This window comes from Plecotus auritus (assembly GCF_963455305.1).
Source record: "Plecotus auritus genome assembly, chromosome: 5".
In the NCBI taxonomy this organism is placed as follows: domain Eukaryota; kingdom Metazoa; phylum Chordata; class Mammalia; order Chiroptera; family Vespertilionidae; genus Plecotus; species Plecotus auritus.
Genome location: NC_137776.1, coordinates 58,614,686 through 58,637,880, shown reverse-complemented (window position 1 = coordinate 58,637,880; position 23,195 = coordinate 58,614,686). Strand labels below are relative to the sequence as shown.

Sequence of the window (23,195 nt, the reverse complement as noted above, 5' to 3'; positions counted from 1 at the left end):
TTTTTAGTGCAAAATTATTGACAAATGACTGAAAAGTCAGCACAATACCATCAATTATCTGCCCCCCCCCACCTCCCCCACAAGGCCGGGATGCTTATCAGAACAATCAATAATACATATCAAACAATTCAGATAAAAAATACTACGTGCATAATCTGCCTTGCATTATTACATATCATGTATTAGTGGATATGGAACTGAAATAGGCGCATATTTTTTTCCTAGTTAATCTGTGGATGCCAATCATGGCTAAAAGCAAGTCAGTGTGGTGCATTGAACACAATAGTAAACGGAGACACCCAAAACACAGCTATATACCTCAGCTTCCATGCCTGAAAAATGAATGGCTAGAGCAGACAATGTGTCAGGTCCCTTCCAATGCTAAGATTTTGTTTTTTTCCATCTGTGTACAGGTAGGAAAAACTTGATTTCAAATCTGTCTAGATTATACTTGAAATTTCACTGATGTGGGTGATTGGAGTCCAGGAGGGGAGCCTTTTTGAGGACTGAGACACTCAATGCCACATAATCTCTGTGCTCCTTAGAATGCCAGAGGCAGCGTTTTCATATCTGAAGAATCTCTGTGCCAAATGTGTCATATGCTGTCACCCAGAGCATATAGAACTAGCAGGTGGTCTGGCTTCAGAGCGTCCTTGAGTACTAAAGAGAAGGCACTGCTTAGAAAGCTCTCGGCCAGGATTTGGGTCGGCTACATATAGAAAGGATTAGCCCATCAGTGTTAAACCCGGCTCAGAGGATCACAGCACATTCTCTCCCTGTGGCTGGGTTTCAGCTCCTGTCCCATGGGCTGCTGCTGCCCCGTTCCAGATAGCTGGTGCTCAGGCAAAGCCAGCCCACACTTTAAAATGGAATAAGTACTGCACAGTAAACTCTTAGTGGCCACGGAGCACACCGCAGGTCAGATGTGCATCCACAGAAGCATTTTTACTGAACCGACCAAGGACGGAAGAGGCCTCTGACCTTTGGCCACTTTGGAATAAGAACTGCTCAACCTGTTCCTGACAAAGCCTCCTGGGAGTGCTAGAGAATACAGTTCAGGAAAGACACTTCAAAAATGTATACGCAATATGTTGAGAGGGAGAACAATGAACGTAGACATGGATGACACCTTGTTTTACCCCCTCTCGGAACTTATCCCCAAAGGGAGAGGGGAGGGAGGCCGCCCCAGGCTCCTCCTGGCTAGGTGAACTTCCCCCTGCATCCCTTCACACAGAGCCTCCACTTTTGGATGCTGTCTTCTCGGCTGCTGAAGCAGCCCGTGCAGTTACTCAGTAATGGGGGCCCCTGCAGGACAGCCTCGCATGTCTCTTTACACATCCCTTTACCAATCTTCCTCACAGTCGGTGCTCAACAAATGTTTGGTGAAGTGATCCGTGTGTGCACACGTGTTGCAGGTGCGGTGGGAGGCGGGTTACTTTGAAGGAACTCTGGATCCCTGGGGTGCCCCGTGCCTTACCAAGGATCACACTTAATTCTCAGCCGTCCTATGCATATCGCAGACCCCATTGTCCTTCACGAGCGAAAAGGAGGCGCAAACCGCAACTTGCTCCAGTTCCCACAGCTGATCAGGGCCACAGGGGCGCCTCTCCCCCATCTGGTCTGAGAGGCGATAACAGAGGAGATTAAGCTTTCTTTCCCTCCGTGGGCCATTCCACAAGTGGCGGCGCACACCCAGAGCACTTGCTTTGGGAGGGGACAAAATGGAACATCTTTTTGCCATCATTTATCCGAGAGATGCTCCTCCCAAATAAACAATTCTCAGTAGCGTACGTTTTGAATCGCCTCCTAACCTCCTTTGCCCGGCTCGTGCGGCCAGAGTTGAGCAGAATTGCCTGCAAGCCCAGGCCCCGCCCCTCCTTGCGCCCCGGGCTGAAGCCTGGAGGATGCGGCGCCGAGGAATGGGTTGCAGGACTCGGATGAAGGGGTGCAGGGCTTGCTCGGACTGCAGATGTGCAGCCACCAGGTAAACTCGGCCTCTCTGGCTGCCCTCGCTCGCCGCCCAGGTTCGCCCATTCTCCACTCCCTTGACTACCCCAGCCCCGACGTGCCGATTTGGTCCCTCCACCCGTAGTACACTCACCCTGCCACTCGGGAACTCGCTCGGGATAAGGAGCCGCCGGCGCTCCCAGCAACAGCAGCAGCAGCAGCGACCACGGCAGCAGCATCGCTAACCACTAGGCTCGCCGGGCGCCCAGTGCCTCTGCAGCGGGGGCCAGCGCCTCGGCCCCAGCGCCTGGCCCTGCTGCGCAGGAGGCGGAAACTCAGAACCTTCGCGCTCCACCCCTCCCGAGGGTCTCACTCAGTCACCCCCGCTACCACTGTGTGAGGACACACGGGGCTCCGTGCCGGGAGACTGGAAAGCCGGGGAGGTTTTCACCGCCCTACCCACTACGACTCCGAAAAGGAGGAGGAGGAGGAGGAGGAGGAGGAAGGGGTGGACCATCTGCCCATCCCAGAAATTCCTGCCTGTGGGGTGGGGGGAGGCGTTTGGAGCGGGGGTAGGGGGAGGCTGCCCTGTGCACGCTCCTCCTGCTTCCAGCGGGGTGAGGGCGTGTAAATTAATTGAGAATCTCTGGGACAGGAAGTCCGACATCTGGGTTTGAAAACCACCCGGATTCTGGTAAACACTGGGGGTTTGGCAGCACGCAGCTTGGGGTAAACCAAACTGCTCCGTGAACCCGGGCTCCTTAGGGGCGCTCTGGACGCCCCCTCCCCTGGAACGTGGACAACTGGAGATCTCTGAGGTGCAGTGCATGGGATCTGCATGCTCCTCACTGCAGAGTTACATTCTTGAGCTCTTTTCCGTTTTAAAAACAACTTTCCCCTTCCATCTCCTTGGATTTCCCATTCCAGCAAAATAGCTGGGTTATCTATCCCTTGTTTGGGCGTTGTCCCATTATCTCATTTTATAGCTGAGAAAACTCATCCAGAAAGGCAAAGTGATTTGCTCTGTTACTCCTTAATCTAGCAAAAGTTACTCCTTAAACTGGTAAGGAAAACCCTGACTAGATTGTAGTCCTTCTAACTGCAATCTTTCAAATCACCAGCAGAACACAAGAAACACTTGATATTCATGAGACCTTTCCGAACAGGATCTTGACATTAGTGATTAAAATATGAGAAGAAAGCAAGCAAAGGAAGCTTGCAGATAAAATGGTGCCATCTCGGAGAACCTTGCCTTTCTCAGCTGATATTTTTTAGCAACACTGTCTTAGATTTAATTCTGCAACCCTCCCTCCATTCATATGTTGAAGCCCTAATCCCCCAGTGTAATTGTATTTGCAGATCAGGCTTTTAGGACTTAATTAAGGTTAAATGAGGTTGCAAAGGTGGGGTGCTAGATAGGACTGGTGGCCTTATAAGGAGAGAGCCATCTTTCCACCCGCAGGCACCAAGGAAAGGCCATGTGAGGACAAAATGAGAAGGTGGCCATCTGCAACCCAGAAATAGGACCCCTTGTCAAAAATCTTCATCTTGGACTTTCCAGCCACCAGAACTGTGAGAAATAAATTTCTGTTGATTAAACCACCCAGTCTGGGCCCAGCTGGCGTGGCTCAGTGGTTGAGCATCAACCTAGGAGCCAGGAGGTCAAGATTTGATTCCCGGTCAGGGCACATGCCTGGGTTGCAGCTCGATCCCCAGTGTAGGGCATGCAGGAAGGAGGCAGCCAATCAATGATTCTTTCTCATCAATTATCTATCTATCTATCTATCTATCTATCTATCTATCTATCTATCATCTATCTCTCCCTTCCTCTCTGACATCAATAAAAATATATTATAAAAAATAATGAGATTTCTGCTTCCAAAAAAGGTGGAATAACTGTAACAACAAACAAAATACATGAAGCAATGGTTTTCAAGACACTGGACATCAGGCATTAAAGGATAGTGATCCCTGAGAGACAGGAAACACAGTGGGAATAGCAACAGGTGCATGGCAGGCCCGGAGGTGAAGTGTTTCCAGGTTGCTCCAGAGGGAACTGAGGGAAGTGTGTGCAGGGCTGGCTGCCACAGAGGTGGCTGGACTAAGAGGTGTGGCTGAGAGAATGTATGAGACTCCAGTGTGTGTCCCTAGCCAATAGCATATCATTTTATATAGAAGGCAGCATCCCTGCCTGAATATATGTTGAAAAGAGATGCTTTCTATATACCAAACTATATAGACTTCAAGCACGAAGTATTTAGCAATCTCTCCTATGGCCTCAGCATTACATTGTGTGCTATGGGAATATCCCCGAAGTAGATGATTCAGCTCTGTCTGAGTGGGCTGGTCTCCACTGCAGCACCCAGGTGCAATCCACGTGGCATCATTAGGTAGTACAGTGCAACACTGAGGTTCGTCTTTGGTGAGGTGCAGTGCAGTGAGTCAAAGGAGAGAGGCAGGAGGATCTAGAGGGATCACGCAGGGTCAGATGTGCTCAGATAGGGTGGAGGAGGGGGTTGGGAAGAAGAGGTTATTCTAGGACGGGAAGAAGTTGTGAGAAAAAATACAAAGGTCGGAATGAGAAATGTTTATATGAGAGACAGAGAGTAGGCGGGCCTGGCTGGAGCAAAGGGCAGATATTGGCGCACTCTAATGAATGAGGGTAGCTACGGGACACTGGGCTACCTCCCACTGGCTGTGGGATCTGGCTCTATGGGATTCAGTTTTATCTTCTAAATAATGAAATAGAGAAAAAGCCTTCCCTGATCCACAGCAGATAATATTCCAAAGTAGCAGTGCTGTGAATATGAGCAGGATAAAGAGGGGAAACCAGCCATATTTTATCTCCAGAGCTATTAGTGTAATGAACAAAGGCGATGACAGCTTCCTGGCCTACTCACATCACATTTCCTAGTCAACGATGGGAAGACTCAGAAAAAGCGCCAATTTCCATGTCTTCTGGAAGTATTGCAGCTCTGAGGTGAAAATCTGTGGCAGACAGCCTTTCAGCCTTCAGGAAAATGATCCTCCCCCATAACCCAGTCCTGTGTGTGTTTCAGATTTATGAAGCAGGGGAATGCAATGGTTGAGAGAGGCTCTCTGCCACCTACCAGCAGGTGGCTTAGCCTCCCTTAACCTCAGTTTCCTTCTGTGTAAAATGTAAATGGTGGCATTTGTTTCATAGAGTCACTGTATTAAATGAGAAAGGTTTGTGCAATGCTTGGCATGGAGTCTGGTGTATTGTCAGCACTCATTCCTGGGAGCTGTGAATGTGTGGGAAGGGAGCGGGGCAGCAAAGAGAAGAGCAACAGAGAGCTCAGAATTATATGCTGCAGAGCACTGTCCTGTTGGAATGTCCCCTGACCCAGCTATGAACAGGCCACCAGAGCTCTGTGCCTACGGGCCTTTGTACGCCTTCTATGACTCAATTTGTCATTTTAAATTGGAATTGGTTATTTAATTATACCGCTCACTTGAAAGTGAGTCTCTTGAGAAACCAAATATATTTCCCTTCTCTTTGAATTCCCAGGGCAGCAAAATTCCCAGCACTTAGTAAGTTCTCAAAAAGTCTCTGCTGAATGAATAAATAAATGAAGAAAAGAAAGAATAGGCTTGAAAGAAATATAGTATTTTTAATCATTTGAAACTCAAGAAAGATATTAGAAACCTGAATTATGTTGAATGAAATCATTGAAGACATTTTAGATATTTAAAACTCAATGTAAGGGTTATAGTGAGGGTCAAAATTCATAATTTTTTGTGTGCGCACTGTAGGAATCAGGGTCTCAAAAGAAAGGATGAGACCCTGATTTATTGTGACGGTTTAATGGAAAAACTGTTTATAAAGGTATGAGCAGAGTGAAGGGAACCAAGCAGGATAGTGAAGATCTAGTTTCTTACCAAGTGCAGGAAACTGCCATTACTACACTGGGTCTGAAGGAGCAAGGGCAGGGAACAGTTCAAGGAGCCTCATGACAGTTGTACCTATGGGACAAGGAACATCTGACAGGACAGGAGAACAGTAACTACTACCAAACGGAAGCCTGCCAGGGAAGAAACTGAGAGAATAAATAGCCTGTCCTGTCTTCTCCTGCCCTCTGACCTCTTCCCATTAGCTGAACCCAGCCAGAAGTCAATGGGCAAGGAGTCCCCAGAAGTCAGCTCGCAGAGTACAGAACAGGGTAGAGAGCTATGGACAGTCAGTCTGGAGAGACAAGCAGAGAATATTCAGCCTTCTATCAATCTTTGTACTTGTGCAGAGGATCCAACGAAGAACAGGACATAATGATTCTTTGCCTATGGTCACAGAGTTCAGAGTCTAGTGGGAGAAACAAACAGGCAGTCAAACAATTATAATAGAGTAAAATGCATGTCATGATATGAGGATGTATCTGAAACATGATAAGTACTTAGAGGGGCCATGTCTCAAGGCTTGGGGCTCAGAGAAGACTACCAAGAAAAAGAGGCATCCAAACTGATATCTTGAATACTCAGCTGACTTCAAAAGATACAGTTAGGAGAATGGGAAGAAAATCCACCAGCTGGGACAAAACATCTGCAAATCATATATTTGATAAAGAACCTATATCTAGAATATATAAAGAACTTCCAGACCCAATAGAAAGAAAACAAACAATTCAAATAACAAATAGGAGATTTAAACAGGCACTTTACCAGAAAAGATATACAGATGGTAAATAAACACATGAAATGATTTTCAAGACCACTAGGCATTAGGGAAATGGAGATTTAAACCACAATGATACACTACTATCCACCTATTATAATGGTTAAAATGAAAAATTCTGACCACACTAAGTGTCAGCAAGGATGAAGGATGAGGAGAAACTAAAACACTGTTGACAGGAATATAAAATGGTGCAACCAATTTGGAAAACAGTTTGGCAGTCTTTAAGAAAGTTAAAAAAATATATAACTACTTTGTTTCCTATAGCTGCCGTAATAAAGTACCACAACTAGGTGGCTTAAAACAATAGAAATTTATTCTTTCACAGTTGTGTAGGCCCTAAGTTCAAATTCAAGGTGTTAGAGGATTGATTCCTTCTTGAGTCTCTGAGGGAGAACATGTTCCATGCCTCTCTCCTAATTTCTGATGGTTGCTGGCAATCTTTGGCACTACTTGGCTCATAGCTACATCACTACAATCTCTGTCTCCATTGTCACATGGCCTTCTTCCCTGTATATGGCTCTGTGTTTTCACATGGTTTTCTTATAAAGGACATTAGTCATTGGATTTAGGGCCCACCCTAACCCAGTATGACTTCATTATAACTAATTATACCCCAAAAGACCCTATTTCCAAATAAATCACATTCTGAGGTTCCAGGTGGACATGGATTTTGAGGGACACTATTCAATCCAGTACAATGACCATCTGATCTAGCCATTCCACTCCTACGTATTTACTGAAGAAAAATGCAAGTATAGTCCATACAAAATTTGTACATGAACGTTTATAACAGCTTTATTAGTAATAGCCAAAACTGAAAACAACTCAGATGTCTGTCAAGAGATGAATGGATAAATTTAGGGGTATCCATACAATGCAATACTATTCAGTAATAAAAAGCAGTGCACTATGAATGCATGCAACAACACAGCTGCATCTTGAAATAATGCTAAGTGAAGGAAGCTAGAACAAACAAACAAAAAGAGTATATATTTTATGATTCATTTGTATAAAATTCTGGGAAATATAAACTAATCTATGGTGACAAAATGTAGATTAGTGTAGATTAGTGGTTACCGGTAGGATCGGGCCTGAACGGGCAGTCGGACATCCCTCTCACAATCCAGGACTGTTGGCTCCCAACTGCCTTCCTGATTGCCCCTAACCGCTTCTGCCTGCCAGCCTGATCACCCCCTAACCACTCCCCTGCCAGCCTGATTGATGCCTAACTGCTCCTCTGCCAGCCTGTTTGCCCCTAACTACCCTCCCCTGCAGGCCTGGTCACCCCTAACTGCCCTCCCCTTCAGGCTTGATTGCCCCCAACTGCCCTCCCTTGCAGGCCTGGTCCCTCCCAACTGCCCTCCCCTGCTGGCCTGATCTCCAACAACTGCCCTCCCTTGCAGACTTGGTCGATCCCAACTGCCCTCCCCTGCTGGCAATCTTGTGGCGGCCATCTTATGCCCACATGGGGTCAGTCATCTTTGACCACATGGGGGCAGCCATCTTGTGTGTTGGAGTGACAGTCAATTTGCATATTACTCTTTTATTAGATAGGATAGAGGCCTGGTGCATGGGTCGGGGGCAGCTGGTTTGCCCTGAAGGGTGTCCCAGATCAGGGTGGGGGTTCCCTTGGGGCGTGGGGTGGCCTGGGTGAGGGTCCTGTGATGGTTTGCAGGCCAGCCACGCCCCCCGGCGACCCAAGAGGAGGCCCTGGTATCTGGGATTTATTTATTTTTTATAATTGAAACTTTGTAGCCTTGAGTGAAGCCAAGCCTTCTGCTTGCTCCGTGGCCGCAGCCTTTTTTATTGGGATTTATTTATCTTCTATAATTGAAACTTTGTAGCCTTGAGTGGAGACCAAGGCAGGCCAGGGCTGTGAGAGCTTGGCTTCCTCCATCATCAGGGGCAACACAAGCCTCCTGCTCTCCCCAGCTCTGTGGCTGCCGCCATTTTTGTTGGGATTTATTTATCTTCTATAATTGAAACTTTGTAGCCTTAAGTGGAGGCCTGGGCCGGCCAGGGTGTGCGGAAAGCTTGGCTTCCTCCATTGCCGGGGAAATCCAAGCCTCCTGCTCACTCCGTAGCTGCAGCCATCTTGGTTGGGTTAATTTGCATACTTGTTCCTGATTGGCTGGTGGGCGTGGCTTGTGGGTGTAGCAGATGATGGTTAATTTGCATATTACTCTTTTATTAGATAGGATACCCACAACAATTACTCCATGAGGTAGGTAGTTCAGTCATTATATACCAATGGGGACACTGAATTTACGTGACTTATTGTTAAAGTCCTACCCTGGGCTATTCATTAACTTCATGTACTAATCTATCTCATTAAGAGGTAACTGTACCATAGATAAAAGAGAATATATTTTATATGACATGAGTTTTTAACCTTTTTAATATGCATTTTTAGCAGCTTTCCCTATCATTAATTAAACATTTCTGGATGTATTCAAAATAGTACTTTGTGTCATATTCTACCATGATATTTTAACTAAAAACACCCACAATGGCTGGAGTACTAAAGGGTGAAAACAAATGAAAATTAATTGGGTCAAGGGCCAAGTTCAGTAGTGAGTTAATGAACTAGTTTTTCACCTTAGTCCAGGCAGCAATTTACATCAATTTAATTTAATTAATGGCTTTCCCTTGTGTGGTATTTAGCCGGAAAGAAAGTTCCACTCACTTGGAAATTTCAGTTGACTCTCTGTTTTGATTAGGTCTGCCAGGTGTCTTCAGTCAGCCCTGTCAATGTGTAACTGATTTCTGCACATTCATGTTCTCCTTCGGCTTCCCGTGTGAAACCTTGGTTGAGGATGCGCAGAGCAGCAGGCAAAGAGCCCGGCACCCCTGAAAGAAAGAGGAGAACCCTCCGCAGAGATCTACCAGCAGCACATGCTCCCTGAAATGTAGCTAGCCCAGTGATGCTCAGCCCTCCCTGTGGTCAGAGTCCCCTAGAGACCTTTTTAAAAACCAGCACGCAGAGTCCCATCCCCAGAGGTTCTGATTCCAGCCATATGGGGTGGAACCCCAGCATTAGTATTTTTTAAAACTCCCAAGGTTATTGTAATGTGCAGCTAAGGTGGAAAACTTCTGGGTCTGTGCTCAAAACCCACGTTAGGTTCTAAATAGTTGAGGGCAGAAGGTAATATTTGGGATACAGAAAGGAAGTGAAATCTGCAATAAACCCCCCATTTGGGGGAGAGCAGGCTAATTTTAAAGGTAAACTTTCCAATTGGCTGCAAAATTACAAAGGGAGGGAGAAGCATGCCGTGGGAAGCCACAGCAGACATGGCATGGCTGTCAGGTGGGAAAGGTGCTGCCTGACTCCAGGAGCCCCCATTGGGAACCAGCGAATTGCCTTCTCAGCCTTGATTTTCTGGTTGTCACCCGGTGATCTGTAACTTAGAACTTACATAGAAAGGCTGCGGAGGGATCAATATTTATTTAGCACCCATTAATCATTTTCTAGCAATTTAGATATTTTACTCCATTTAATATTCAGAAAGTGTACAAGATAGTTTTTGGAATCACCAATGTGCCTCTTAAATAAAAACAACATAGAGTGATCACTGCACCTTTTGATTTTCATCCAAAGACAACCCCGGTAAATCCAGGCGGAGTCTGTGGGTGTGTTCACATATGCACGAAAGGGGGAAGGAGGAGGAAGGCAGATGAGTTAAAATCTTTCTTCCTTCACTCAGAATAATTCTTTTGAAGTACAGTCAGGTCGTTGCATGCATGAATAGTTCATTAATAGATGGGTTAAAATCTTTCTTCAGTTATTTCTTAGATATTTTACTTTTGTCAAGTGACATAATCTTGCTGAGTTTCCTCTCTATGTGTGAGACAATAAAATCTGACCTTGTAGGATCGTTGTAAGATAAGCAATAATGTGAGCCAAATGCCAGCCACAAGCAGGGCCCCCAGAAGCACAGACACAGCTATTCTCAGGGAGGGACATGATCCTGAGGGATCAGGGACAATGAGCCTTTGGCATGTTCAGACTTGTCTTATCATGCAAGTTTTATTTTATTTTATTTTTAAAGTTTGTCTCTTTTTATTGTGTTTATTTATTTATTTATTTTAATCTTCACCCGAGGATATTTTCCCATTGATTCTTCAGAGAAAGTGGAAGAGAGAAGGAAAGACAGAGAGAAACATGGATGTGAGAGAAACATGATTGGTTGCTTCCTAGCCCCGACCAGGGCCCGGGAAGAGCCTGGAACCGAGGTAAGTGCCCCTGACTGGAAATTAACTCAGGACCCTTAGGTCCGCAGGCTGATGCTCTATCCACTGAGCCAAACCTGCTAGGGCATGCAAGTTTTATTTTTAAGTCAATTCAAAATTCTAAAGCTCAGGGTAGAAGAGATAATGGGGATTAGACATGAGCTAGTCATGGGGCTCTAAAAAGAAACTTGTCGATAAAGGTTTCACCAATACTTTTTAGGTTAAACTGGGTAAATATTAGAGTTCATTGTAGCTTTCTGAGAAGGTCTGCAAAGCTCAGCACATAGAGCACTAAAAAAATCGGCAAACCTGTTTTATGTTGCTGGTTCTTCTAGTACTCATCCAAGGCATGCTGCTGAGCTTTTCCATAGCTTAACTTTTCCTAGGTTAAAACAGGAATCACACTGTTATCAGATGTCTAGATTTTGGAAAAGGAGAAGATATGAATGCTTAAATGACCAGGAATTTGTGTGTATAACTTAATTTTTCCTCCATTATATTTATAAATAAACTAGAGGCCTGATGCACAAAATTCATGCAAGAGTAGGCCTTCCTTCCCCCGGCTGCTGGCACTGGCTTTCCTCTGGCACCCGGGACCCGGGCTTCCCTCACAGCCCCGGCTTCAGGAAGGTTGTCCGGAAGGATGTCCAGTCTAAGTAGCATATTACACTTTTATTATTATAGATAGTAGTTTTGTTCCTCCATAATGGCTTTATTTATATCTTGTTACTAGAAAAAAGCAATATATCTAATAATAGGGTAATATGCAAATTGGTCAGGACACCATCACAGTAACAACCGGTCAGCAGGCTGCGAGCACAGCGGGTGGGGGGGACTTGCAGCATTGGGGATGCAATGGAAGCTGCCGCTTGCCCAGAGCCTGCCCGGGGTTCAGGCAAGCCACCAATGGCCACTGCCACTTGCCCAGGGCTGGCCCGGGGTTCAGGCAAGCCACCGATGACCACTACCGCTTGCCCAGGGCTGGCCTGGGGTTCAGGCAAGCCACCGATGACCACTACCGCTTTCCCAGGGCTGGCCTGGGGTTCAGGTAAGCTGCCGATGGCCACTGCCACTTGGCCAGGGCTGGCCCCAGGCTCAGGCAAGCCACCAATGGCAGCTGCCACTTGCCCAGGGTCAGCCCGGGGGTCAGGCAAGCTGCCGATTGCTGCTGCCACTTGCCCAGGGTCAGCCCGGGGGTCAGGCAAGCTGCCGATTGCTGCTGCCACTGCAAGAGCCCGAGGCTCAGGCAAGTCACAGTGGTTGCAAAGGCCACGGCTCAGGCAGCCTCGCAGCTGGCATTGGCAGGAGCAGAGGCATGATGGGGGCATGGTTTTCCCCTGATCACTGGGTCCCCTCCTGCAGAGGGAGGCCAGAGGCAGCAGCAGTGAGGGGGTGATGGGGGGCGGTACCTTTCCCTGATCAGTCGGTCGCCTCCAGCAGAGGGAGGCCAGCCATCAGTAGGATATACCCTGAGGACTGTGAGAAGGGGCAGGCCAGGCTGAGGGACCCCAACAGTGCATGAATTTTGTGCATCGGGTCTCTAGTGTATATATATAAAAAGCCAGCAACTGGAACGCCGGAACAACCGGAATGACCGGTCGCTATGACGCCCACTGTGGCCAGCGAACTGGTTGGATTGGGGGGTGGGGCCAGTGGCCAACCTCCTGCAGCCCCTCCTCCTGGCCGGCCCCGCCCCCGATGGGCCCTCACCAACCTGATCGGCTTGTGGCCCCTCCCCCCAGCCAGCTCTGCCCTGACCACCCCCCCACACCAATTGGGGGTAGGGCTGGTCAGCCAACGTGCCATGGCTCCTCCCCCAGCTGCTGACCCTCAATCAGCTCCCCAACCCCATTTGGGGTGGGGCCCAATGGCCAATTGCCTGAAGCCCCTCCCCCCAGCTGGCCCAGCCCTGATTGGGGCCCTGATTGGGGCTGGCCAACTGGACCCCACCCATGCACGAATTCATGCATTGGGCATCTAGTTTAGTAATATAAGGCCAGAAACCTCAGCCTTTTAAACTTAGATCAATGGGTTAAATAACATTTTTAATATATTCCTAGTGAATGCAGTGAAGCATTAAATTATCAAAGGCCTTTGTTGTAGCTTTATTGAGATAAAATGACAAACAAGTAATCACACAAATTTAAATTGTACAATTTGAAAAAATTTGACATGTCTACACATGCATGGAAACATTATTATAATCAAGATAATGAACATATCCATCATCTCTGTAAATTTCACAGAGTTCCTTGATAGCCCTCTCCCCTATCCATCCCATCCAGACCCTAGTCAACTTTGGATCTGCTTTCAGTCACTAGAGATTAGTTAGCAATTCCCAGAATTTTACATAAATGAAATCATACAGTATATACTCTTTTTAAAATCTGGCTTCTTTCACTCAGAATAATTATTTTGAAGTATGGGCATGTTGTTGCATGCATTCATAGTTCGTTTTTTTTCTATTGCTGAATAATATCCATTGAATGGCTGTTGAGGGATATTTGAGTTATTACCAGTATTATACTATTACAAATAAAGTTGCTATGAAGATTTATGTACAAATCCTGTTTGAATATACCTTTTAATTTTTCCTGGGTAAGTACCTATGAGTAGAATAACTGGATAATATTGTAGTTATATGTTTAACTTTTTAAGAAACCACCAAAGTGTTTTCTGAAGTGTCTGTGTCATTTTACATTCCCACTGGTTTATATGAGAGTCTTAGTTCCTCCATATCTTGTAATGGATGGAATTGTGTTTTCCCAAAAGTTCTTGAAGTCTGAATCCCCAGTGCTTGTGAATGTGACCTTATTTGGAAACAAGATCTTTCCAGATGATCAAGTTAAGATAAGGTCATCATGACTGGTGTCTTTATGAAACGTGGACACTTGGACACAGGGTCAGACATGCACACCGTTGCGGATGAAGGCAGAGATTGAGGCGATGCATCTACAAGCCAAGGAATTCCAGGGATGTCCAGCAAACCACCAGATGCTGAGAGAGACGCATAGAACAGAGCTTTCCCTCACAGCCATCAGAAGGAGCCAACCCTTCTGACACTGATTTTGGGCTTCTAACTTCCGAAACTGTGAACCAATAAATTCCTGTTGTTTGAGCCACCTGATTTGTAGTACTTTGTTGTGGGAACCCTAGGAAGCTAATACACCTGCCAATACTTGGTATGGGGTTATTCTTTTAAATTTAGCTATTCTAATAGTGTATAGTAGTATTTCACTGTTTTAAATTTGCATTTCTCATATAGCATGGTGACTATAGTTAATAAGTATATATAGACCACTTAAATTTGCTAAGAGAATAGATCTTAAATGTTCTCACCAAACAAAAAAAAGTAACAATGTGAAGTGATATGTTAACTAACTTAATTGTGGAAATCACTTTACAATGTACATGTATATCAAATCATCATGTTGTACATTTTAAATAGATACAATTTTATTCACCAATTTTACTTAAAGAAAAACAAACTTGCAGTACTGTAATGACTAATAATGTTGAAAATTTTTTTATGTGCTTATTTGATATTCATATATCGCCTTTGGTGGAATATCTGTTTAAATGTTTTTTCCATTTCTAAAAATTTGATTCTTTTCCTTTTTAAAAAAATATTTTTTTATTTATTTTAGAGAGAGGAAGGGAGAGGGAGAAAGAGATAGAAACACCAATCATGAGAGAGAATCATTGATTGGCTGCCTCCTGCAAGTCCCCTACTAGGGATCAAGCTTGCAACCCGGTCATGTGCCCTGACTGGGAATGGAACTATGACCTCCTGATTCATCGGTCAACACTCAACCACTGAGCTACATTGGCCGGACTGATTATTTTCGTATTTACTGAGTTTTGAGAGGTCTTTATACATTCTATTGATTTCTAATAAAATTCCATCCTGATCAAAGAACATACTTTGGCCCTAACCGGTTTGGCTCAGTGGATAGAGTGTCGGTACGGACTCAAGCGTCCCAGGTTCGATTCCGGTCAAGGGCATGTACCTTGGTTATGGGCACATCCCCAGTAGAGGGTGTGCAGGAGGCAGCTGATCGATGTTTCTCTCTCATCAATGTTTCTAGCTTTCTATCCCTCTCCCTTCCTCTCTGTAAAAAATCAATAAAAAAAATATATATTTTTTAAAAAAAGAACATACTTTGTATGACTTGAATTTTTTTAAATTTATTGAGTTTTTTTGTGTGTGGCTTGGAAGGTGGTCTATTTTCCTGAATATTTCATGTGTGCTTACTAAGAGTATGTCTACTGTTGTTGGGTAGTGTTCTACAGAGTTAACTAGGTAAGCTGGGACTATTGTAGGACTCACCTTATTTCCTGTCTCTCAGGGATCACTATCCTTTAATGCCCGATGTCCAGTGTCTTGAAAATCATTGCTTCATGTATTTTGTTTGTTGTTACAGTTATTCCACCTTTTTTGGAAGCAGAAATCTTATTATTTTTTTAATAATATATTTTAATTGATTTCAGAGAGGAAGGGAAGGGGAGAGAAAGAAACATCAATGATGAGAGGGAATCATTGATCAGCTGCCTCCTACACACCCCACACTGGGGATGGAGCCCGCAACCTGGGCATGTGTCCTGACCGGGAATTGAACCGTGACCTCCTGGTTCATAGGTTGACGCTCAACCACTGAGCCATGCCGGGTGGGCCAGAACTCTTATTTTTAAGAGATATTTTTCTCTCATATCTGCATTTGACCTCTAAACTTGCTTTGGATGAAGAAGAAGAGAAGGCACAAAATTGAGACTAGCATAGAAACTCTAGAAATCTGTACTATAAAATTTTTTTAAATGGCTCATGACTGTTTGGTTTTTCTCAAGGAGTGTTTTGTGTGTGTAAGTGTGTGTGTGTGTGTGTGTGTGTGTGTGTGTGTGTGTGTGTAGTGTTAGTGTCTGAATGCATTCCATACTTATCTTTAACATAGTTCAGAATCAATGAGTAAACTTAAAAAACAAACAAAATCTGAGCAGCTTAACTTCATGTAAAATCTTAGAAGCATGTTACTGAAGTCTCTGGGCTAAAATGTCTGTTTTATTTAAAGAGAATACTTCAGACCCCTAGTCTTATATTGTGAAGGATTCTAAGAATGGAATATCAGGTTTTACTACAATTTCACCAAAATGATATTGGAAGGAATGATATTGGAAAAGGCTGCACTAGGCACCCACGCTGAGAAGCCTGCTAAGTGGTCCCCGCAAGCCAGCAGCTACCCCTTTCCAGGCCAGGCCAGGCCTGTGTCTAAAGCTTCCTATTTATCTTAGGTAGTGCAGGGGGGTTGAGGGGGGCACACTGACGGGGTCTTCCCTTCACCTTTCTTTTCCCAGGTTCCATGAAGACTATTTACCTTCCATTAGCCCTGTTTTCCCTCAGGCCACACAGTAGAAAATGCCATCAATTGTCTGTGGTTTTCTTACCCAAGTCACATTCCAATCCCACTCTAGTTGCCACCCTTCTACTTTTAACTCTTCCCATCTTCCTGAACCATTACTCAAAGATGGTCTCCTGGGTTAGTTCTGCAGGGGTTAATCATCTCCAGTCGTGCTGATTTTGATTGGTTTCATTTCTGGAGTGATTTCGTTTCCCGCTCTGGAGGTGGAATCTTTCCCTCTGTGGGCTGGGGAAAGATGCTTGTCTTAAGCCAAACCACCCACATAGCACAGCAGTACGTTCTGTACCATTCCATTCCCTCAGTGTGATGAAATCCTGCCTTCGGGATTTCTCCCTGGTCCTTTGCCTTCATTGTATTCCCTGAGGGGTGTGTGTGACTCACCTCTGTGAATGACAGAAAATCTGTGCATCTCTTTACTACATCCTTCTGTTTTGACTTGCACTTTTTATTCAGGCAAATTCCTGTTTGTTAGTAAGAGCAATTATTTTCAAGAAAAGCTAAACCCAAAGCTGAACTGGTTTTGGCTTGTTGGCTCAAGTTTATTCAAAAAATGAAAAGTAATCACTTGTGTTTATTTTTTCATAAATAGTTGTGGCCTTGTTATTTCCCGGAGTAATCTTAACTTTGCCTGTTGGTCTTCATGACCTACTTTATTTTATTTATTTATTTTATTTTTTAGGATTGGGATTGCTTTATTTATTTATTTATTTATTTATTTATTTTTATTATTATTTTTTAATTTTTTTAATAAGGTATTATATGTGTACATATCTTACCATTGCCCCTCCCCACCCCACTGCCATACATGCTCTCACCCCCCAATGTTTTGCATCCGTTGGTTATTCTTATATGCATGCATATAAGTCCTTCAGTTGATCTCTTATTTCCCCCACCTCTCCCTAACCTTACCGCTGTAATTTGACAGTCTGTTTGATGCTTTACTGCCTCTGTATCTATCTTTTTGTTCATCAGTTTATAATGTTTTTCATTATCCCCAAATGAGTGAGATCATGTGGTATTTTTCTTTCATTGACTGGCTTATTTCACTTAGCATAATGTTCTCTAATTCCATCCAGGTGCCTACAAATGGTAGTAATTCCTTCTTTTTTATGGCAGCATAGTATTCCATTGTGTAGATGTACCATAGTTTTCTGATCCAGTCATCTGCTGACAGGCACCTAGGCTGTTTCCAAATCTTAGCTATTGTAAATTGTGCTGCTATGAACATAGGGGTGCATATATCCTTTCTGATTGGTGTTTCTGGTTTTTTAGGATATATTCCTAGGAGTGGGATTACTGGGTCAAATGGGAGTTCCATTTTCAGTTTTTTGAGGAAACTCCATACTGTTCTCCACAGTGGCTGCACCAGTCTGCATTCCCAAGAGCAGTGCACGAGGGTTCCTTTTTCTCCGCATCCTCGCCAACACTTGTCGTTTGTTGATTTGTTGATGGTAGCCATTCTGACAGGTGTGAGATGGTATCGCATTGTCATTTTGATTTGCATCTCTCGGATAATTAGTGACTTTGAGCATGTTTTCATGTGTCTCTTGGCCTTCCTTCTGTCTTCTTTCGAAAAGATTCTATTTAGGTCCGTTGCCCATTTTTTTATTGGATCATTTATCTTCCTTTTATTAAGTTGTATAAGCTGCCTGTAGATGTTGGAAATTAAACCTTTATCAGTGATACCATTTGCAAATATGTTCTCCCATACAGTGGGGTTTCTTGTTGTTTTGTTGATGGTTTCTTTTGCTGTGCAAAAGTTTTTTATTTTGATGTAGTCCCATTTGTTTATTTTCTCTTTGGCTTCTGTTGCCCTAGGGGCAGTATCAGTGAAAAAGTTCTTTTGGCATATGTCTGAGATTTTGCTGCCTGTGGATTCCTCTAGTATTTTTATGGTTTCCCGTCTTATATTTAAGTCCTGTACCCATTTTGAGTTTATTTTTGTGTATGGTGTAAGTTGGTGGTCTAGTTTCATTTTTTTTGCATGTATCTGTCCAATTTTCCCAACACCATTTATTGAAGAGACTGTCTTGACTCCATTGTATGCTCATGCCTCCTTTGTCAAATATTAATTGTGCATATTGGTTTGGGTCGATATCTTGATTCTCTATTCTATTACATTGATCTATATGTCTGTTCTTGTGCCAGTACCAGGCTCTTTTGAGGACAGTGGCTTTGTAATACAGCTTGAAATCTGGTATTGAGATCCCTCCTACTTTATTCTTCTTTCTCAGGATTGCTGTGGCTATTCGGGGTCTTTTTTTTATTCCAGATGAATTTTTGGAGAGTTCTTTATAGGTCTGTGAAATATGCTGTTGGTATTTTAATGGGGAGTGCATTGAATCTATAGATTGCTTTGGGTAGTATGGACTTTTTGATGATGTTGATTCTACCAATCCATGAACATGGTATGTTCTTCCATCTGTTTACATCTTCCTCTATCTCTTTTTTCAGTGTCCTGTAGTTTTCCGCATATAGGTCTTTTACCTCCTTGGTTAGGTTTATTCCTAAGTATCTTAATTTTTTTGGTGCGATGGAAACTGGGATTGCTTTTTAGTCTCTCTTTCTGTAAGTTCACTGTTGGTGTATAGAAATGCCATAGATTTCTTGGCATTAATTTTGTATCCTGCTACATTGCCGAATTCATTTATTAAGTCTGTTAGTTTTTTGATGGAGTCTTTCGGGTTTTTTATGTACAATATCATGTCATCTGCAAATAAGGACAGCTTTACTTCTTCTTTTCCAGTTTGGATGCCTTTTATTTCTTCTTCTTGTCTAATTGCAATGGCTAATACTTCCAGTACTATGTCAAACAGGAGTGGTGAGAGTGGGCATCCTTGTCTTGTTCCTGTTCTTAGGGGAAATGGTTTTAGTTTTTGCCCATTGAGTATGATGTTAGCTGTGGGTTTATCATATATAGCTTTTATTATGTTGAGGTATGATCCTTCTATTCCCACCTTGTTGAGAGTTTTTATCAAGAAAGGGTGTTGGATTTTGTCAAATGCTTTTTCTGCATCAATTGATATGACTATGTGATTTTTATCTCTCAATTTGTTTATGTGATGTATCACATTTATTGATTTGCGGATATTGTACCATCCTTGCATTCCTGGGATAAATCCTACTTGGTCATGGTGTATGATCTTTCTGATGTACTGCTGGATCCGATTTGCTAGAATTTTGTTGAGGATTTTGGCATCTACATTCATGAGGGATATTGGCCTGTAATTCTCCTTTATTGTGTTGTCTTTATCTGGTTTTGGTATTAGGGTGATGCTCGCTTCATAGAAGGAGCTTGGAAGTGTTCCTTCCTCTTGAATTTTTTGGAATAGTCTGAGGAGGATAGGTTTTAGTTCTTCCTTGAATGTTTGGTAAAACTCTCCTGTGAAGCTGTCTGGCCCTGGGCTTTTGTTTGCCGGAAGCTCTTTGATGACTGCTTCAATTTCTTCCATAGTTACTGGCATATTGAGCTGTTTAGATTCTTCCTGATTGAGTTTTGGAAGGTTATATTTTTCTAGGAATATGTCCATTTCCTCCAGGTTGTCCAGTTTGTTGGAATAGAGTTGTTCGTAGTATTTTTTTAACAATCCTTGTATTTCGGCGGGATCTGTTGTTATTTCACCTCTTTCATTTCTGATTTTGTTTATTTGGGTCCTCTCTCTTTGCTTCTTTGTGAGCCTGGCTAGAGGTTCATCAATCTTGTTTATCCTTTCAAAGAACCAGCTCTTGGTTTTGTTGATCTTTTGTATTGTTTCTTTGGTCTCTATGTCGTTTATCTCCTCTCTGATCTTTATTATTTCCTTCCTTCTGCTTACACTGGGCTTTTCTTGTTGCTCTTTTTCTAACTCTTTGAGTTGTAGGGTTAGGTAATTTATTACCATTGTTTCTTGTTTTTTACAGTAGGCTTGTAGAGCTATGAACTTCCCTCTCAAGACTGCTTTCGCTGTGTCCCATAGATTTTGGATTGTAGTGTTTTCATTGTCATTTGTTGCCATGACGTTTTTTTTTATTTCTTCTTTGATCTCTCTGGTAACCCAGTCATGGTTTAATAGCATGCTGTTTAGCCTCCATGTGTTTGATTTCTTTGGGTTGTTTTTATTGTAGTTGATTTCTAGTTTTATGCCACTGTGGTCTGAGAAGATGCTTGATATGATTTCTATCTTCTTGAATTTGAAGAGACTTTACCTATGTCCCAACATATGGTCTATCTTTGAAAATGACCCATGTGCACTTGAGAAGAATGTGTATTCTGTGGCTTTGGGGTGAAATGTTCTGAAGATGTCAATTAATTCCATCTGGTCTAGTGAGTCATTTAGGATTGATGTTTCTTTGCTGATTTTTTCTTTAGAGGATTTGTGCAATGGTGATAGTGGGGTATTAAAGTCTCCTACTATGATTGTATTGCTGTCAATCTCTCCCTTGATATCCTCCAGGAGTTTTTTTATGTATTTTGGTGCTCCTGTATTGGGTGCATATATGTTTACCAGAGTTATTTCTTCTTGTTGAATTGCTCCCTTTAGTATTATGAAGTGGCCTTCCTTATCTCTTGTTATGTCCTTCACTTTGAGATCTAATTTGTCAGATATAAGTATTGCTACCCCAGCGTTTTTTTCATTTCCATTTTCCTGAAAAACCTTTTTCCATCCCTTCACCCTCAGTCTGTGTGCGTCTTTTTTTCTGAGGTGGGTTTTTTGTAGACAGCAGATATTTGGGTCTTATTTTCTTATCCAATCCGTTACCGTATGTCTTTTGATTGGGGCATTTAATCCGTTTACATTTAAAGTTATTATTGATAGCTACTTATTTGTCGCCATTCCTATTCTTTACACCTGTGATCCTTCTTCGCTTCCTATTTCTTTTTTTTTTTTTTTTTTTTTTTTTTTTTACAGCAGACCCTTTAGCATTTCTTGCATTGCTGGTTTGGTGGTAATAAATTCCCTTAGTCCTTTTTTGTCTGTGAAGCTCCTGATTTCACCTTCAATTTTGATTGATAGCCTTGCTGGGTACAGTATTCTTGGATTCAGAGTCTTCCTTTGCATGATTTGTATATTTTATTCCATTCCCTTCTGGCCTGATGAGTTTCTGTTGAGAAATCAGTTGCTAGTCTGATGGGGGTTCCTTTGTAGGTAACTTTCTGTCTCTCTCTTGCCGCTTTTAAGATTCTTACTTTGTCGTTGGTGTTTGCCAATTTAATTATAATGTGCCTTGGCGTCGGTCTTTTGGGGTTCATTTTGCTTGGGACTCTGTTAGCTTCTTGGATTTGTGTGGGTTTTTTCTTCTCTATATCAGGGAAATTTTCTGTCATTATTTCTTCAAAGAGGTTTTCTATTCCTTGCTCAGCTTCCTTTCCTTCTGGAACCCCTATTATGCGGATGTTGTTTTTTTTTTTTTTTCGTGTTGTCCCAAAGTTCCCTTAGGCTCTCCTCCTGCCTTTTAATTTTTTTTTCTAGAAGTTGCTCTACTTGGGTATTTTTTCCCATCTTGTCTTCTAGCTCACTGCTGCGGTCCTCTGCTTCTTCTAGTCTACTCTTGATGCTTTCTATTGAGTTCTTTACAGCAGCGATGTCATTATTCATTTCTTCTTGGTTCTTCTTCATTTCCTCTTGGTTCTTGCTCATATTGTCGAATTTGTCTTCCATTCTTTTCAGCCACCTTATGACCATTTCTCTGAATTCTTTTTCTGGAAGGTTGCTTGCCTCCATTTCGTTTACCTCCTTTTCTGGTGATGCCTGCTTTTATTTCATATGCGGGCTGTTTCTTTGTCTCCCCATGTTCTCTCTTCTCTGGGTGTCTGGTTATGTAGTTCTCTCTCTCCTGCATTGATTTAAAGGCACAAAATACAGCACTACCAGGTACAACACACAAGGCACTGAACAGAAATGTATTCACTATATTAATAACCTCCAATAAAGGTGACCACCAGAGAAAGGCAAATTAGGGGATAGGAGAGAAAGAAGAAGAGGAAAAAGAAAGAAAGAAAGAAGAAGAAGAAGAAGAAGAAGAAGAAGAAGAAGAAGAAGAAGAAAAAAGGAGTGTCAAAATGAAATTGGGAAAAGGGAAAAAAAGAAGAAAAAAAAGTAAGAGAGACAAGAAAGAGACTAAGAGAGAAAGGGAAACAGACTATATATATTGGGGATAAAACTCCAATAGAACAATCACTTATACCAGCAAATGCCAGCAGCAAGTACCTGGGGATTAATACAAACTACAACACCAACTAATATTGAGTGAGGCAAGCGAAAACAGAAGCACAAAACAAACAAAAAAATAAACAAAAGAAGAATAAGCAAAACAATCAACCAAAAAAGCATAAAAATTCGATATAATCTACATTCAAGCGAACAACAACAAAAGGACAGAGAGAAAAACAATTTTTTGGATAGTTAAGACAGCGAAGAGAGAGGTGTTTATGGACTTGGAGCAGGGGATTGGAGATTAGATATATAAGTAGGGTGAAATTTTAACAGGGGATAAACAGAAAGAATAGGGAAAATCTAAAACAGGAAAGGGGTAAGATAAACAGGACACCGAAAAGGGAAAAGTGAGGAAGAGAGTGATGGCATAAAGGTAGAATTGAGATAGAGTAAAATGATGCTAAAGGAAAGATAAAAATAGAATGTAGAACATTAATCCCAAAACAAAATGAAGAGAAAATAAAATGACACTTAAAAAAAAAAAAGATAAAATAGCAGTAGTAATAATACGGATTGAAAATAAAAATGTAATAATTAAAATGGTAAAATCAAGTGAGGAAAAAAGAAAAAAAAATAGTTTCTTGAGTAAAAGATGCAAAAAATTAAAATAAAAAAATAAAAAATAAAAATAAAATGTGGAGTAGTGAAGGTCATTCACTTCTTCTGTTGTTCTGTTTGGCACGCCTGTTTCTCAGTCTGGACAGTATTGTGGTTCCCTGC

The 23,195-nt window shown here is 42.7% G+C and overlaps 1 protein-coding gene across 1 annotated transcript in view; it reads right to left on the bottom strand.

The window, feature by feature from the left end:
* PLA2R1 (phospholipase A2 receptor 1) overlaps positions 1–2,186 on the bottom strand; it is a gene marked incomplete at both ends in the record, with an annotated part of 124,325 nt that extends 122,139 nt beyond the window's left edge. The window contains one exon of the mRNA XM_080667890.1: positions 2,102–2,186. Coding sequence (XP_080524016.1) covers positions 2,102–2,186 — 85 coding nt within the window. The remainder of the gene's footprint in view (positions 1–2,101) is intronic.
* Positions 2,187–23,195: the final 21,009 nt, after the last annotated feature.